At 41.7% G+C, this 16,713-nt stretch overlaps 1 protein-coding gene across 1 annotated transcript in view; it reads right to left on the reverse strand.

The window, feature by feature from the left end:
* Positions 1–16,713, reverse strand: part of DNAJC3 (DnaJ heat shock protein family (Hsp40) member C3) — an 86,772-nt gene that overhangs the window by 29,819 nt on the left and 40,240 nt on the right. Inside the window, exon 4 of the mRNA XM_008260109.4 lies at positions 7,364–7,438. Within this exon, the coding sequence (XP_008258331.4) occupies positions 7,364–7,438 (75 nt within the window). The remainder of the gene's footprint in view (positions 1–7,363; positions 7,439–16,713) is intronic.

Consider the following 16,713-nt stretch of genomic DNA (forward strand, 5'->3'; position numbering starts at 1 on the left):
AAGTATTTAAGTATAAAATATATTTCCCAAAATAATGAAACACATAGGGAAACTAAAGAGAGCTATTTCAGAGAAGTTATGGGATAGAAAATGATTTTAGAGCAGAGGAGTTAATGTGCCAAAAAAAAGGGGAGGGGGTTTCATAGAAGAGAGTAATGCCTTCTTAAAAGGCTCATATGGTTTCAGAAGTTTGCACAGTGCACTTTTTAAAAGTAATTTTATGAACATTTTATGTATCATATAATTCACTCAGTTTGAGTGTACAATTCTATTTTCTAATAAGTTTACATCAGCACAGCTTAGATCAATTCCTTCAACCCAGTAAGATCTTTGTGTTTCCCTATAGTGCATCCCCACTGCCAATGCCAATGTAGAACACATGAACTTTTTTTTTTTTTTTTTTTTGACAGGCAGAGTGGACAGTGAGAGAGAGAGACAGAGAGAAAGGTCTTCCTTTGCCGTTGGTTCACCCTCCAATGGCCGCTGAGGCCGGCGCGCTGCGGCCGGCGCACCACGCTGATCCGATGGCAGGAGCCAGGAGCCAGGTGCTTTTCCTGGTCTCCCATGGGGTGCAGGGCCCAAGCACCTGGGCCATCCTCCACTGCACTCCCTGGCCACAGCAGAGGGCTGGCCTGGAAGAGGGGCAACCGGGACAGAATCCGGCGCCCCGACCGGGACTAGAACCCGGTGTGCCGGCGCCGCTAGGCGGAGGATTAGCCTAGTGAGCCGCGGCGCCGGCCCACATGAACTCTTAATATTAAGCTTAATGTCTCAGAAATATCAAATGCCTACATTGAAAAGCAACTAATTTGGGGGGGGGGGCAGGAGACTGTTTTAAGATTATAGTTCATATGTAATAATCATTGAAATTATTATTTTTACTAGAAAGGAAATATGACTGATTCCAAGTTGGGGTGAAGTACAGATAAGACAAGGTTATTTCTAGAAATCCCTCTTCCTTGATGGGCCAATCATACTCCATTCCCTCCTAGTGGGTTCATTCTTTAAAAACACTCCCACGATCCACCTGGCTGCAGATAACACTCCAAATGAGAAACGAAGAATATTATCTCTTGGTAATGATTCTGTACTTATCCATTCTGCTCTTTAGGATAGTTCAGCTGATCTGTCTCTTTTAACCCTTGGCTTGTGAAGGGTAGACTACAGAGTATCTGTAGGTAAGTAGGAATTGGTGACATCTGCTTACTCTTGGGGAGGATTTTCCCTCTAAGACTATCTTGCAGTTGAAGCATGCTGCTTCAGAGCCAAGGTATGTCTATGTTTTCTCATCCTTGGGGGTCTTGAATAGACCACAAAGGAAAGGGGATGCATGTGTGTTCACCTCTGATTTACTCTCTATAGAAGAAGTGTATTGATAAATTTTTTTCCTGAATGTACACCCTTGATTCTTTTAGATACAATATATTAGAGAATGACTCTTCTGGATGGAAACTGAATATTTTCTCTTTAACTGGAATCCAATCTCTTCCACACAGTGTTTCTTGTTGGAAAGCAAGGACAAAGCCCTAAATTTCAAGGTTGAAGAGATTCACTCAGTGCTCAAGAAAATCGGAAAAAAGGGAGTAGAATCAGCTTAGGTCATCTGGGCTTCTTTGGGGCCAAGAGGGAGGTGGGAAGAAGGAGATGATTCTTCCATGGAGTAAGAAAGGAGTTAGAGAAACAAAGGCAAGACTTGCTTAGAACACTGGAGAGTTTCAAAGGGGGCTAAGTGAGATGAAGATTTTTCCTCTTACCATAAAGTCACTGACATCTCCCAATTATCCCCTTGTTTTCCAAGACATCACAATGTATAGCCCCGCTGATAATTCCCTCCCTCTTTTCTTCATATTTTTTCTCATCCCTGCTCTTCTCTAATACTTTCCCATTTCTGACTCTTTCAGCCAATGAGGCCTTTCCTATGACAGTACTGCATTTCTTCTCACCATTTTCCTGAGCTTCCGAGATAAAAATCCATAAAAGCTACAGATATTAAAAGAAGGCTTTTGAAAGAGGTGACCTGTCCTCTGACTGCACCTCTGCTTCTGGCCCCTCAGATAACCACAGTAGGCTGGCAGTCATGGTGCCCTTCTAAGATGGCCCGGGGCCCCCATCTCCTGCTATTCATGCCTTTCTGTAATTCCCTCTCCTACTGTGTGGGCTGGACCTGGTAGCTCCTTTTAACAAACACAATAAGGACAAAGATGATAGGAGGTTACTTATTAAGTTATAAACATCATAGCTTCCACACTGCTAGCACATTCCCCCTTCACCTTGCTTGAATGCATGTGTGTGCTCTCTCTTCTCTCCTGCATCCTCACTGGGGGGCAGCAGATGGTGGCTCAGGTACTTGGGTCTCTGACACTGACATGGAAGACTTGGATTGAGTTTTATGCTATATCCTGACTGTTGCAAAATTTGGGGAATGAACTAGTAGACAGAAGATATCTATTGATCTATCTGACTTTCAAATAAAACAATTTAATTTTAAAAGAACATAGACATTAACATCAATTTAACATGCTGAGTAAAAAAGGTCTACTCTAAAAGGTACATAACATTTCCTAATATATAACATTTTTGAAATGTCAAAATTTAAAAATAAAGAACAAATTAGTGGTTACCCAGCCTTAAGATTCAGGAGACCACAGTACTGTGGAATAGAAATGGGTGTGGTTATACGAGAGAAACAGGAAGGCTCCTGGTAGTAACAGAACAGTTCGGTGTCCCAATTGTAGTGACAAACCCACAAATTAACACATGTAATGAAGTATACAAACTGAACACAAACGCACAAAAATGAACACTAGTAAACTGAGAACATGTGAACAGACAGGTAGATGTACCTTATCAAGTTCAATATCTTGGTTGTAATATTCTACCAAAATTTTACACGATGTAATCTGTTGGGGGAAACTAGGTAAAGGGCACGAGATTTGTCTGTATTATTTCTTAACAGTTGCATGTAAACAACCTACAGTTGTGTGAATAAAAATGTGAATTATATATGTTCTGATGGAAGAATCTCAATAATGATAGTAAGTCAGTTTTAAGGACACACTGGCAGAAATATGACTGCTACAGAAAAACCTAGAGGCCAAGATGGTGGAACAGCGACTGGAGAGTCCTACAGGGGGGCAAAATTAATATTAAAAAAAAAAAAAAAAGGACAGAAAGTACATTATCAGGATAAAACCGTGGGACAGCCACAGTGGGAGAGCCCCCTTCCCAAGAGTACTGGAGATGGTCCAACCCGTGCTGAGAGAGAAAAAACCAAACAGAAGATCCGCCCATTCGGATCCAGGGAAGAAGATGCCCAACTGGGCAAGCCAAGTGAGAGGGAACTCTAGGGGCCCACAGCACTGCCTATACATCTGGAGGGAAAGCTTACTGAACTGACACTGGAGTTCCACACAGATCTCCCACAGACAGGAGTACAACGGGGGGGGGGGGGGGGGGAGCTTATATTCGTCCCCACTCGCCCATCACAGCTGTAGCGAAGACCTGTGGCCAGCAGGGTAGAGCTGACACCATTGTTGCACACAGGCAGGGAGCAGTGGCCCTAGCTCCAGTCAGTTGCACTGCACTGGTAGCCCAGCAAGGGGAGGGGAGGGGGAAAAGCCGCATAAGGGAGCCTGCTATATACCCTACAAACCATAGATATAACGAGAGAGAAAAAACCTATAGGGGCCGGCATGGTGGTATAGTGGGTAAGGCCACCGCCTGCAGTGCCAACAGCCCATATGGGCAATGGTTGGAGTCCCAACTGCTCCATTTCTGATCCAGCTCCCTGCTATGGTCTGGGAAAGCAGTAGAGGATGGCCCAAGTGCTTGGGCCCCTACACGTGTGTGGGAGACCAGGGAGAAGCTCCTGGCTCCTGGCTTCAGATCAGCCCAGCTCCACCTGTTGCAGCCATATGGGGAGTGAACCAGCAGATGGAAGATCTCTCCCCTCCCCCCACTTCCTCTGCTTCTCTGTAACTCCACCTTTCAAATAAATAAATTAAATTTAAAAAAGAAATCTACAAATGCTAAGAAACAAAGGCAAAAATTCAAAAACCAAAAATAAGGAAGACACTATGGAACCCCCAAAGGAACACAACATCTCAGCATTAGAATATGAAGATGAAGAGATTGAGGAAATACCAGAAATGGAATTCAAAACACGAATCATCACATTACTCAGAAGCAATCATAAGCAAATTCAGGAACCAAAGAAGACTATATATGATATAAATGAAAACTTTTCACATTAAATTGAGATTTTAAAGAGAAATCATAATGAAATACTAGAAATGCAGAAATCAACAGATCAAATAAAAAAATGCAGTGAAATGTCTTAACAATAGAGTAGGTGAGGCAGAAGAAAGAATATCTGAGCTAGAAAACAAATCCCTGGAGATTTTCATCAAACCAAAAAAAAAAAAAAAAAAAGAAGAAGAAGAAATCAGAAACTGAAGAACACTGTTAGAGATACATAGATAAATAGTCAATAAATGGTCAAAGGTCTTAAACAGAAATTTTTCAAAAGAGGAAATCCAAATGGCCGACAAATCAAAAAATGCTCAGGGTCACTAACCATCAGGGAAATGCAAATCAAAAACCACAATGAAGTTTCACATCACCCCAGTTAGAATGGCTTTCATACAGAAATCAACAAACAACAAAAGCTGGCGAGGATGTAGGGGAAAAGGCACCCTAATCCACTGTTGGTGGGACTGTAGACTGGTAAAGCCACTTTGGAGGACAGTATGGAGATACTTCAGAAATCTGAATATAGACCTAGCAGTTGACCCAGCCATGTAATGAAATCAGTAAACAAAAGAGTTATCTGTACTCCCATGTTTATTGCAGTTCAATTCACAATAGCTAAGACATGGAACCAACCTAAATGCCCATCAACCAAAGACTAGATAAAGAAATTATGGGATATATTCACTACGGAATACTTCACAGCAATAAAAAAAAAAAAGAAATTAGGTCATTTGCAACAAAATGATGAATCTGGAAAATACCATACTTAGCGAAATAAGCCAGTCCCAAAGGGACAAAAAACAAATTTTCTCCCTGATCTGCAAGTGGTCACTGACATCATACATAAGAGTGCTTATCGTTAAGGTAACAACAGGAGTCACTGTGCACTAACTCTCCATGTAGGACTTCTGTCCTCAGTGAGTTGTATTACGAGAATTAACTGTGATACTTGTTCTCAAAACATTTGTGTGTGTGTGTGTGTGTGTGTGTGTGTAAATTGTTGAAATCTTTACTTAGTACAGAGTTGGTCTTCTGTATACAAAGTTAATTGAAATGAATCTTAATGGAGAATGGGACTAGCAAGCGGAAAGGGAGGAGGATGGGGGTGAGAGTGTGGGTGGGAGGGAGGGTATGGTGGGAAGAATAACTATATTCCTAAAATTGTAAATATGAAATTTGTATTCCTTAAAAAATAAATTTGGGGCTGACACTGTGGCGCAGTGGGTTAACACCCTGGCCTGAAGCACCGACATCCCATATGAGTGCCAGTTAAAGACCTGGCTGTTCCACTTCCAGTCCAGCTCTCTGCTATGGCCTGGGAAAGCAGAAGATGGCCCAAGTGCTTGGGCCCCTGCACCTACGTGGGAGACCCAGAAGAAGCTCCTGGCTCCTGGCTTCGGGTCGGCACAGCTCCGGCCATTGTGGCCAATTGAGGAATGAACCAGTGGATGGAAGACCTCTCTCTCTCTCTCTCTCTCTCTCTCTCTGCCTCTCCTCTCTCTGTGTAACTCTGACTTTCAAATAAATAAATAAATCTTAAATAAAAAAATTAATTTAAAACATTAAAATAAAATAAAATTTTAAAAATGCAGGTCTTAAAACAAACCAGTTAAGGTCATAAAGAGATTGGCTGAATCCTTTTAAGTAATTTTTCAGTATCAACCCCTTCAATGACACATGATCTAAAACAGTCCCCCAACAAATCCAAGACACTTCACGCTTTGTAAAATAGCTATTATGGATATGATTGCAAAATTCCCTTTAAAAAAAAAAGAAAGATTTATTTGTTTATTTTAAAAGCAGAGTTATGGAGAGGGAGGTACAGAGAGAAAGAGATATCTTCCATCTGCTGGTTCACTCCCCAAAAGGCCAAAGCAGCCGGGGTGGTGGGGGGGCGGGGGGCAGGTCAAAGCCAGGAGCTTCAACCAGGTCTCCTTTGTAGGTGCATGGGTCCAAGCACTTGGAATATCTTTCACTGCTTACCCAGGTGCATTGGCAGGCAGCTGGATCAGAATGGAGCAGCCAAGGGCCGGCACCACGGCTCACTAGGCTAATCCTCCGCCTGCGGCGCCGGTACCCCAGGTTCTAGTCCCGGTTGGGGTGCCGGATTCTGTCCCGATTGCTCCTCTTCCAGTCCAGCCCTCTGCTGTGGTCTGGGAGTGCAGTGGAGGATGGCCCAAGTGCTTGGGCCCTGCACCCGCATGGGAGACCAGGAGGAAGCATCTGGCTCCCGGCTTTGAATTGGCGCAGCGCACCGGCCGTAGCAGCCATTTGGGGGGTAAACCAATGGAAGGAAGACCTTTCTCTCTGTCTCTCTCTCTAACTCTGCTGTCAAAAAAAAAAAAAAAAAAAAAAATGGAGCAGCCAGAATTTGAACCAGTGCCCATAAAGGATGCCAGCGCTGCAGGTAGTGGCTTAATCCACTGTGCCACAGCACCAGCCCCAAAATTCCCTTTTAAGAATCACATTATTCCTCTCAAATCAAATGAAGGGTCTCACAAATCACACAGAGGACTTTTAAGAATAGCTCAGCTGGGGCCGGTGCTGTGGCGCAGTAGGTATATCCTCCGCCTGCAGCACCAGCATCCCATATGGGTGCTGGTTCTAGTCCCAGCTGCTCCACTTCTGATCCAGCTCTCTGCTATGGCCTGGGAAAGCAGTAGAAGATGGGCCCCTGCACCCAAGTGGGAGACCCAGAAGAAGCTCCTGGCTCCTGGCTCCTGGCTTCGGATCAGCTCAGCTCTGGCCGTTGGGGCCAATTGGGGAGTGAACCGATGGAAGGAAGACCTCTCTGTGTCCCTTCCTCTCACTGTCTGTAACTCTACCTCTCAAAAAAAAAAAAAAAAAAAAAAAAAAGGTCAGCTGACATCTTTAGGTTATCAGAAAGGACAAAGTAAGCCATATAAATCGAGTTGGGATTGTGGGATTGCACAGCCATGGTGTACATTCTGACTTCTGCTAGTGTGTCTGAAACTGATTCTTACATACATATATCATACTATCATCGATTTTAGCCACATTACTATAAATATTATAATATAAAAAATGAATCTAATACATTCTCTCAAAATAACATCTTCCCAGAATCAAGTAAAAATTGAATTTAACTTACCACTTTTTTAAAATCATCTTCTGCTTCATCAAGTTTTCCTTGTTTGAGTAATAAATGACCTCTCTGTAATCTTGCCTATGGAAAAATAAAGAGGGTATCCTGAGCAGTATGCATTTTCTAAATTTTTTAAACACAAAGAATAAAACTAAATAAGCTAATGAAGTTACTAATAAATACTTATTTTTCCAACACCCATTTGACTTGGCACTGAGAATAATTTCTAGAACAAGTAAATGTGGATACTATCTGATACAGTATATTTCCTTCAAAACAATCTCTGCCCTATCCAAGAAAATTGAAAACACACATTCACACAAAAACTTGTACATGAATGCTTATTACAGTAGCCAAAAAGTGAGAACCCAAATTTCCATCAACTACTCAGTCAGTAAACAAATATGATATATCCAGTCAATAAAGCAATACTATTCAGCCACAAAAAACAGGAATGAACTGTTATATTCATATATACTACCATATGAGTGAAACCTGAAATGAAGCTAAGTCAGACACAAAAAGCCACATATTACATGATTTCATTCTTATATGAACTACCCAAAATAGGCCAATTGATGAAAAATGATTGCCAGAAGTTAGGCTGGAAATAGGGAGTGATGGCTAGCTAATAGAAAAGAATTTCTTTTGGCAGTGATAAAAATGTTCTGGAACTAAATAGTGTTGAATTCATAAAGTAAATAAAAATTTTTAGAAGAGTTAATTTGAGAGGATATGAATATCTCATTTTAAAATACTTTTTGCCATTATAATAAAATTTGTATAATTTGGGACATTACCCATTAAAGCTCTAAAATGATTTACTTCCTTTTAATTAGTTTAAATTTTAGATTAACATGAAAAACATGCATTTTATTGGATATGATATGGTATTTCAACAGATATACACAGTTTAAACCAATCATATCAAGCAATTAGCCTTTCTATTTCCTTTATCTCAGATTATAATTATCTCACAGTTCAGTAGAACTCTAGAAATAATTACCTTCAGCAAATGCATTTTGGTTCCCATTAACAGATCTCCCCCTCCTCCCACACCTTCCAGCCTCTAGTAATCACTCTTTCAGATTCAGTAACTATATGTGAATATATATGCCCTTTTTAACTTCCACATGAGAGAAAACATGCAGAATTTGTCTTTCAGGTCTGGCTTATTTCACTGAATATATTAGCCTGTGAGTCTATCCATTTTATCGCAGATTTCAGAATTTCATTCTTTCTTAGGGTCACGTAATGTTCCACTGTGTGTATTTCTCATGTTTTCATTCATCCATCCATTGAAAGACATCTAGCTTGATTCCATATCTTGGCAGTGAATAGTGCTACAATGGTAGGAAAAAAAGAGAGAGAGAGGGAGGGAAGGAGTGAGGGAAAAATAGAAGAAGGCACCAAAAAAATAAATGGAAAAATCTCCCATGTTCATGGATTAGAAGAATCAATATCATCAAAATGTCCATACTTCCAAAAGCAGTTTACAGAGTCAATGTGATATCAATCAAAATACCAAAAACTTTCTTCTCAGGAGACACCAAATAGCTAAAACAATCTTACACAACAAAAACAAAGCCAGAAGCATCATAATATCAGATTTCAAGCAAAGCAGTTATAATCAAAACAGCCTGGTACTCATAGAAAAACAGATGTATAGACCAATGGAACAGAACAGAAGCTCCAGAAATCAATCCAAGCATCTACAACCAACTTATATTTGAAAAAGGAGCTAACCAATCCCTAGAGCAAGTCTCTTCAACAAATGGTGTTGAGAAAACTGGATTTCCACATGCAAAATTATGAATCAATACCCCTACCTTAAACCTTACACAAAAAATCCACTCAAAGACCTAAATCTACAACCTGATACCATCAAATTATTAGAGAACATTGAGGAAACCCTGCAAGACATTGGTACAGCAGTTCCATTGGTATTGGAGTTCTCGGAAAAGACCCCAAAGGCACAGGCAGTCACAGCCAATACTAACAAATGGAATTACATCAAATTGAGGAGTTTCTGTTCAGCAAAAGAAACACTCAGGAAAGTGAAGAGGCAACCAACAGAATGAGAGAAATTATTTGCAAAGTATACAATTGATACAGGCTTAATAACCAGAATAGTCAAAGAGATCAAGAAACTCTATGATCTGATTTCATCATCATTTAAAAAAAAATCATCTATTATTTTTCACTTTATGTTTCTGTGTGGGAGCAAACTGCTGAAATCCTTACTTAATGTATACTAAGCTGATCTTCTGTATATTAAGATAATCGAAAATGAATCTTGATGTGAATGGAAGGGGAGAGGGAGTGGGAAAGGGGAGGGTTGTGGGTGGGAGGGACGGTATGGGGGGGAAGCCATTGTAATCCATAAATCGTACTTTGGAAATTTATATTCATTAAATAAAAGTTAAAAAAAAAAAAAAGAAACTCTACAACAACAAAACAACCAATCCAGTTAACAGATGGGCCATGGGTAAAGCTACCACCTGCAGTTCATCACATATGGGCACCAGTTCAAGTCCCAGCAGCTCCACTTCCATCCCAGTTCTCTGCTATGGCCTGGGAAAGCAGCAGCAGATGGTGCAAGTCCTTGGGCCCCTGCACCCACATGGGAGACCCAGAAGAAGTTCCCGGTTCCTGGCTTCAGATTATCCCAGCTCCGGCTGTTGCAGCTAATTGGGGAGCAAACCAGTGGATGGAAGACTTCTCTCTCTCTGCCTCTTCTCTCTCTCTGTATAACTGACTTTTCAAATAAATAAATCTGAGAGAGACAGAGGGAGAGAGAGAGAGGCCGGCCAAGGACTTAAACAGAAATTTTTCAAGAGGAAATCCAAATGGCCAACACACACAGGAAAAATGCTCAGTATCAATAGCCATCAGGGAAATGCAAATAGCAACCACAATGATGTTTCACCTCACCTCAGTTAGAATGGCTTTCATACAGAAATCAGCAAACAAATGCTGGCAAGGATGTGGGGAAAAAGGTACCCTAATCCACTGTTGATGTGAATGTAAACTGTAAAGCCACTATGGAAGACATATGGAGATACCTCAGAAATCTGAAAATAGCCTGTCATATGACCCAGACATCCCACTCCTGGGAATTTACCCAAGGCAAATGAAATCAGTATATGAAAGAGTTCTCTTATCCCCATGTTTACTGAAGCTCAGTTTACAATAACTAAGACCAACCCGAGTGCCTGTCAACTGAAGACTGGATAAAGAAGTTATGGGGGCTGGCGCCGCGGCTCACTAGGCTAATCCTCCGCCTTGTGGCACCAGCACACGGGGTTCTAGTCCTGGTCAGGGCGCCAGATTCTGTCCTGGTTGCCCCTCTTCCAGGCCAGCTCTCTGCTGTGGCCAGGGAGTGCAGTGGAGGATGGCCCAAATGCTTGGGCCCTGCACCCCACGGGAGACCAGGAGAAGCACCTGGCTCCTGCCATCGGATAGGCGCAGTGCGCCGGCCGTGGCAGCCATTGGAGGGTGAACCAACGGCAAAAGGAAGACCTTTCTCTCTGTCTCTCTCTTCTCACTGTCCACTCTGCCTGTCAAAAAAAAAAAAAAAAAAGGAAGAAAGAAAAGAAATTATGGGATATACACACTAAAGAATACTACACAGCAGTTAAAAATGAAATCTGGTCATTTGCAACAAAATGGATAAATCTGGAAAACATCGTATTTAGTGAAATAAGCTAGTACAAAGGGACAAATATCATATGTTCTCCCTGATCTGCAAGAACCAAGAGTACCTAAAAGGCAATCTGTAGAAGTGAAATTCACACTTTGAGAAGGGATGACTTGAACAGCCCTTGTCATGACTGTGGAGGAAGTTTTTGTTTTTCATACTATTTGTTGAACTCTTCACTTAACACAGAGTTAAACATATGTGTATATGTCAATTGAAAATAGATCTCAGTAAAAAAATGAGAATGAGAATAAGAGAGGGAGGAGGAAGAGGGGTGGGAGTATGGTTGGGAGGGCAAGCAGAGAGGGAAGAATCATCTTGTTCCAAAAGCTGTAATTATGAAGTGTACAAAGTTTGTGAATATAAAGCTGTATAGTTCTGCATACATTCCTACTGACTTTCTTCTAAGGATACAGTTTATTTTTTTAACTTTTATTTAATAAATATAAATTTTCAAAGTACAGTTTATGGATTACAATGGCTTTTTCCCCACCACAACCTCCCCCCCACCTGCACCCCTCCCATCTCCCACTCCCTCTCCCATTCCATTCGCATCAAGATTCATTTTCAATTATCTTTATACACAGAAGATCAATTTAGTATATATTAAGTAAAGATTTCAACAGTCTGCACCCACACAGAAACACAAAGTGTAAAATGCTGTTTGAGTACTAGTTATAGCGTTAATTCACATTGAACAACACATTAAGGACAGAGATCCTACATGAGGAGTAAGTGCACAGTGACTCCTGTTGTTGACTTAGCAAATTGACACTCTTGTTTATGGCGTCAGTAATCACCCTAGGCTCTTGTCATGAGTTGCCAAGGATATGGAAGTATTTTGAGTTCACCGACCCTGATCTTATTTAGACAAGGCCATGGTCAAAGTGGAAATTCTCTCCTCCCTTCAGAGAAAGGTACCTCCTTCTTTGATGGCCCATTCTTTCCACTGGGATCTCACTCACAGAGATCTTTCATTTAGGTCACTTTTTTCTTTTTTTTTTTTTTTTTTGCTAGAGTGTCTTGGCTTTCCATGCCTAAAATACTCATTAAGGATACAGTTTAAAAACTTGCAATGGGACTCCAAATCCCCTTAAGCTGGGTGGTAAATATACCATCTTAAGTGTTAAACTGATCATATGAATAGGAATAAGGGTCTGGTATTAATAACAAATCGAATTAAAAATGGAGAAAATGCTCCAACACGGGAAATAATCCATACAGCAGACCCACGGAATGACAATCACTTTAAGTGGTACTCTGACCTCAGAATCAGCCCTTAAGGCATTCTGGTCTGCATTTCAGGCATGGAAAGCCAAGACACTGTGGCAAAAAAATGTCCTATATGAAGGACCTCAGTGGGTGAGACTGCAGTGGAAAGAAGTGGTCATCAAAGGAGGTACTTTTTGGTGACAAGAGAACTTTCACTCTACTTATGTCCTTGTCTAAATACTGACAGAGTTTGCGGATTCAAAAGGCTTCCATAGTCTACACAGTTCATGTCAAGAGCCTGTGTGATCACTGACATCATACATAAGAGTGTTAATTGTTAAATTAACAATAGGAGTCACTGTGAACTTCCCATGTAGGACCTCTGTCCTCAAAGAGCTGTATTATAATTATTTGTAAGTGTTCCCAAAAGATGTTTCATTCTTGGGTGCTTCTTTAAAGTTAATTTTCTTAGGAAGAAGGAAGAAGGAGAAGAGAAATTAACTTCAAGATACAATGACTTTGAACAGCCTTTGTATCAACTGTTGATGAAGAGGGTTTTGTTTGTTTTGTTTTGTTTTTTGGTGCGAATTGTTGAACTCTTTACTTAGTATAGAGTTGGTCTTCTGTGTGTAAAGTTAATCAAAAATGGATTTAGTGGAAAATGGGACTGGGAATGGGAGACGGAGGAGAAAGAGGGGTTAGAGTGTGTGTTGCAGAGCGGATATAGTGGGAAGAATCACTATATTCCTCAAGTTGTACTTATGAAATGCATAGTTTGTATTCCTTAAATAAAAGGTTTATTTCAGCAGAAAAAAAAAAATTGTTAGAGAGAGAGGGAGAGAGGGAAAGAGAGAGAATCTTTCCTCTGCCAGTTCACTCCCCCAGATAATTGCAATGGACAGGGATAGCCAGAGCCAAAGCTAGGAGCCAGGTGTTTTATCCAGGTCTCCCATGTGGGTGGCAGAGTTCCAAATACTTGGGCCATCTTCCACTACTCTTCCTAGACCATTAGCAGATCCAGGAAACTGGACTGGAAGTGGAGCAGCCAGAACTTATACCAGCTCCATATGGGATGCCAGTGTCACAGGAGAAGGCTTTACCAGCTATGCAACAATGCCAGCTCCAAGTTTTTCATTTCTAATATTTCTATTTGGTTATTTTTAATGCCTCTTTCTCTTTGCTGAATTTCTCATTCATATCAAGCATTTTCTTGTATTTCTGTATCTATATTTTCCTGTATCTCTTGAGTAACCTTATATCATTCTTTTGAATTCCTTATTGGGCACTTGATCAGTCTCCCTTTCTTCACAGTCTGATAGTGAAGTATTATTGTGTTCCTTTTGGTGTATCATATTGCCTTGCTTTTTTATATTCCATGTGTTCCTAAACTGACTCATTGGCATCTGGGAATCAGTTGTCTCTATCACTTTTAAAGGATTATTTCAGTGGGCTGATGACTTTATCCTATATCTGTGTCCTTGGGTGTCAATCTTGCTTTAGTTTCAGTTTATGAATAGTGCAGTCTCCCTGTATCTTCAACATAGCAGCAGGAGAGAAATCTCCCTATTCCTTTCCTCACTGATAGCAGCCATTGCGGGAATATGGGGTGCTCCTCGGCATCAGTGTAATTGCTAGGATCACTGTTAAACAATTCCCCAGCCATCTCCCAAGGGAGGGACTAGTGTCAGGATCTTCACTGCTATTGCGGGCAGGCCCTGCTGCTGCTGTGAGAGGACCTGGTATAGACTCCCAGCCACCACCCAAGCCAGGAGCTGGAGCTGTGAGAACAGCACTGGTGCTGAGGGAAGGACAGGCTACTGCTGGTAGCAGGCAGGGATCATAGATTCCCAACTACTACCTGACTCTGGAGACCCAAAAACAGCTATAATGTTGGGTGGGCCCCTAGTTGCCATCTGAGGGAATGTTTAGGTCCACAAAAGTAGCCATGGCTCTGGCACAGGAAAGCATACATCCCTGGGCTGCTCTTATAGGAGGGGCCAGATCCCGAAGATACATGCTGGGCTGGCTGTGCGGAGCAACCTTAGGCCAGAACCTGCAGCAGTACACAGGGACAGGCAAATGCAAAAACCCCAGGCCAGAGCCTTGAGCAAACAAGCTACGTGCTAGGCTTGGTAGGATGCCAAGAACCCAAAGCTATCTGTCAAAGGGACAGAGTCCAGAGTGATCTATTGGGACAGGCAAGGTACACAAATTCTAGTAACTGTCCATGGGAGAGGATGAAGACCAGAGCAATGCTGAAGCTCAGTCTGCAGGCCTTTCGCTTGTACTGTGAGCAGGCTGGGTACATGTACAGTCCTCAACACACAACTTTCCAGAATGTGCACACAGTCCCTAGTTCATGCACAGTTCTGAGCCTCATTGGTACACCTGATGGCGCCACAGGAACCCTGATTGTAGTCCTAATGTGCACAGGTCCAGCCGCAATTACTGATGCCCCAGGTTGCTAGGAAAGGAGAAAAAGTGGGAATGAGGATGACCCCGCCCCCGTCTGAGGGATCAGGCATCTCTATTTGTAAAATCACAGGCGCCAGATCTCCCAAATGCTCTGCAAAGCATTGTGTGAGCTAGGGAGCTGGGCCCAATTAGATCTGTGAGGCTACAGCCTTCCTTGCAAGAGTTACTGGAAGTCTGAGAGCCTCCTGAGATTTAGATATTCAAGACTTTCTGTCACCTAGTGCAATATGGATTCTGACAGTGATTCCTTTCTCAAGATGGAGCTGTACCCCAGCTTATATTCTGGAGGTTGAGGACAAGTTCCTTGTCTAAAGCAAAGCTTTTGTGAGTTCTCTAGAGAGCTCTCCTTACCAAGCTCATGGTCTGCAGTGACTAGATTTTTCTCTAAAAAGGATGGTCCAAGTGAGGTGCTCCGTGAGAGTCTCCTGCTCACTACCTTCCATTAATACTGTTCAAGTTCTTTAGTTCTTTTGAATAAAGACTGAGAGCTGGTATTATTTTAATTTTCAGCTGGCATTCCTAATAACTACATTTTCCCCCACAGCCAGGAGCTAGATTCAATTGTTGTTTGTTCTATTCCTCTCAGTGCTGCTATCCCTTGTCTCTGAATCCTACTGGGCTTCTTCTCCGCCCTGGCTGAGTTTGGTGCTCTTCCTTGGGCACTGACCTTAAAATGTAGCTACTGATCTGCTGCTTTCAGTCTTCTCTGTGGAGCAAGAGAACACTGAGCATCTCTATCCAGCTTTCTTTAATCCTCTAGGTTTGTTTTTTACTAACTCTCAATGCAAATATTTATTAGACAATAACAAGAATAACAATGACTCTTCTATTTTGACATGCAGTCTCTCCCTCTTCATTTCTGATATTCCTCATCTACTAATGTGTTAATTTCATCTCTTCCAAGAAAACCAATTCTAATGACCAACGTGTCCCTAAAAACAGAAACCACATCAGTATTCCACATAAACTTATGTATTAATTTTATGTTAAGGATCCAAGACAGCTGAACAGGGTGCAGCCACATTAACTTCAGTTGCTCTGGGATATGAAAAGAACAAAGGAAGGATCACATTTCCAGGGATCTGACTGAAATTTTCAAGAGGAAATGAAAACAAACAACAACAAAGACCCAATGGACACGAGGAGACAATACAGCTGCAAGCTGTGAGCCACCATCTTAACACACCGAGGTAGGAAGAAATCGATACGTACCTCACCACTCACAATTTTAGCTGACAGGGAGTCACCTGTCACCCACTGACTTTCACTTCATCCTGCAGAGGTGACTGGAGTCTGAGCAACCGCCAGACTTCAAGCAGGGAAACCAACTTGCTAATTCTCCTCCCCTATTCCCACAGGGCATCATACTTGGCAGCAGAAAGCCGCACAGCATGCCTCTGTTTTCCTACCAGCATCAGAGTTAGAGTCAGGGCAATGCATGGGACAAAGGACAGATCCCCTGCATCCTGTAACTCTGGCAGTTTTTGCGTATTACCACCAAAACCATGCTCATGCTATGTGAGCAAGGGAGATTCACCTTACCTTCTGGAGGCTAACAGCAGAAGCAACCCATTAAAAAAATCTGCTCCCACCCTGGGAAATCTGGAAAATGAGCTGCTATACTCTGCAACATGAGGACTGTAACAATTCATTCTAGCTTTAAGAAAGAATCCTAAAGACAGTAAGAGAAACGTGTCAAGTGACATACAAAAGAAAACAGATTAGACTAACAGATTTCTCAGCAGAAACCCTATGGGTCAGAAGAGAGCAGGATGAAATATTCAAGGTCTTAAAAGAAAGAAACTTCCAACCAAGAATATTAAATCCAGGGAAGCTATCCTTAATGAAGGAAAAAAAGTATTTTCCAGATAAGTAAAAACTGAGAGAATTCACCACCACTAGACCAGTCTTACTAGAAATTCTGAAACGCATCCTATTTGAGAAATAAACATCATGAAAAAAATTTTTA

This window comes from Oryctolagus cuniculus, chromosome 9 (assembly GCF_964237555.1).
Source record: "Oryctolagus cuniculus chromosome 9, mOryCun1.1, whole genome shotgun sequence".
Taxonomy (NCBI): Eukaryota; Metazoa; Chordata; class Mammalia; order Lagomorpha; family Leporidae; genus Oryctolagus; species Oryctolagus cuniculus.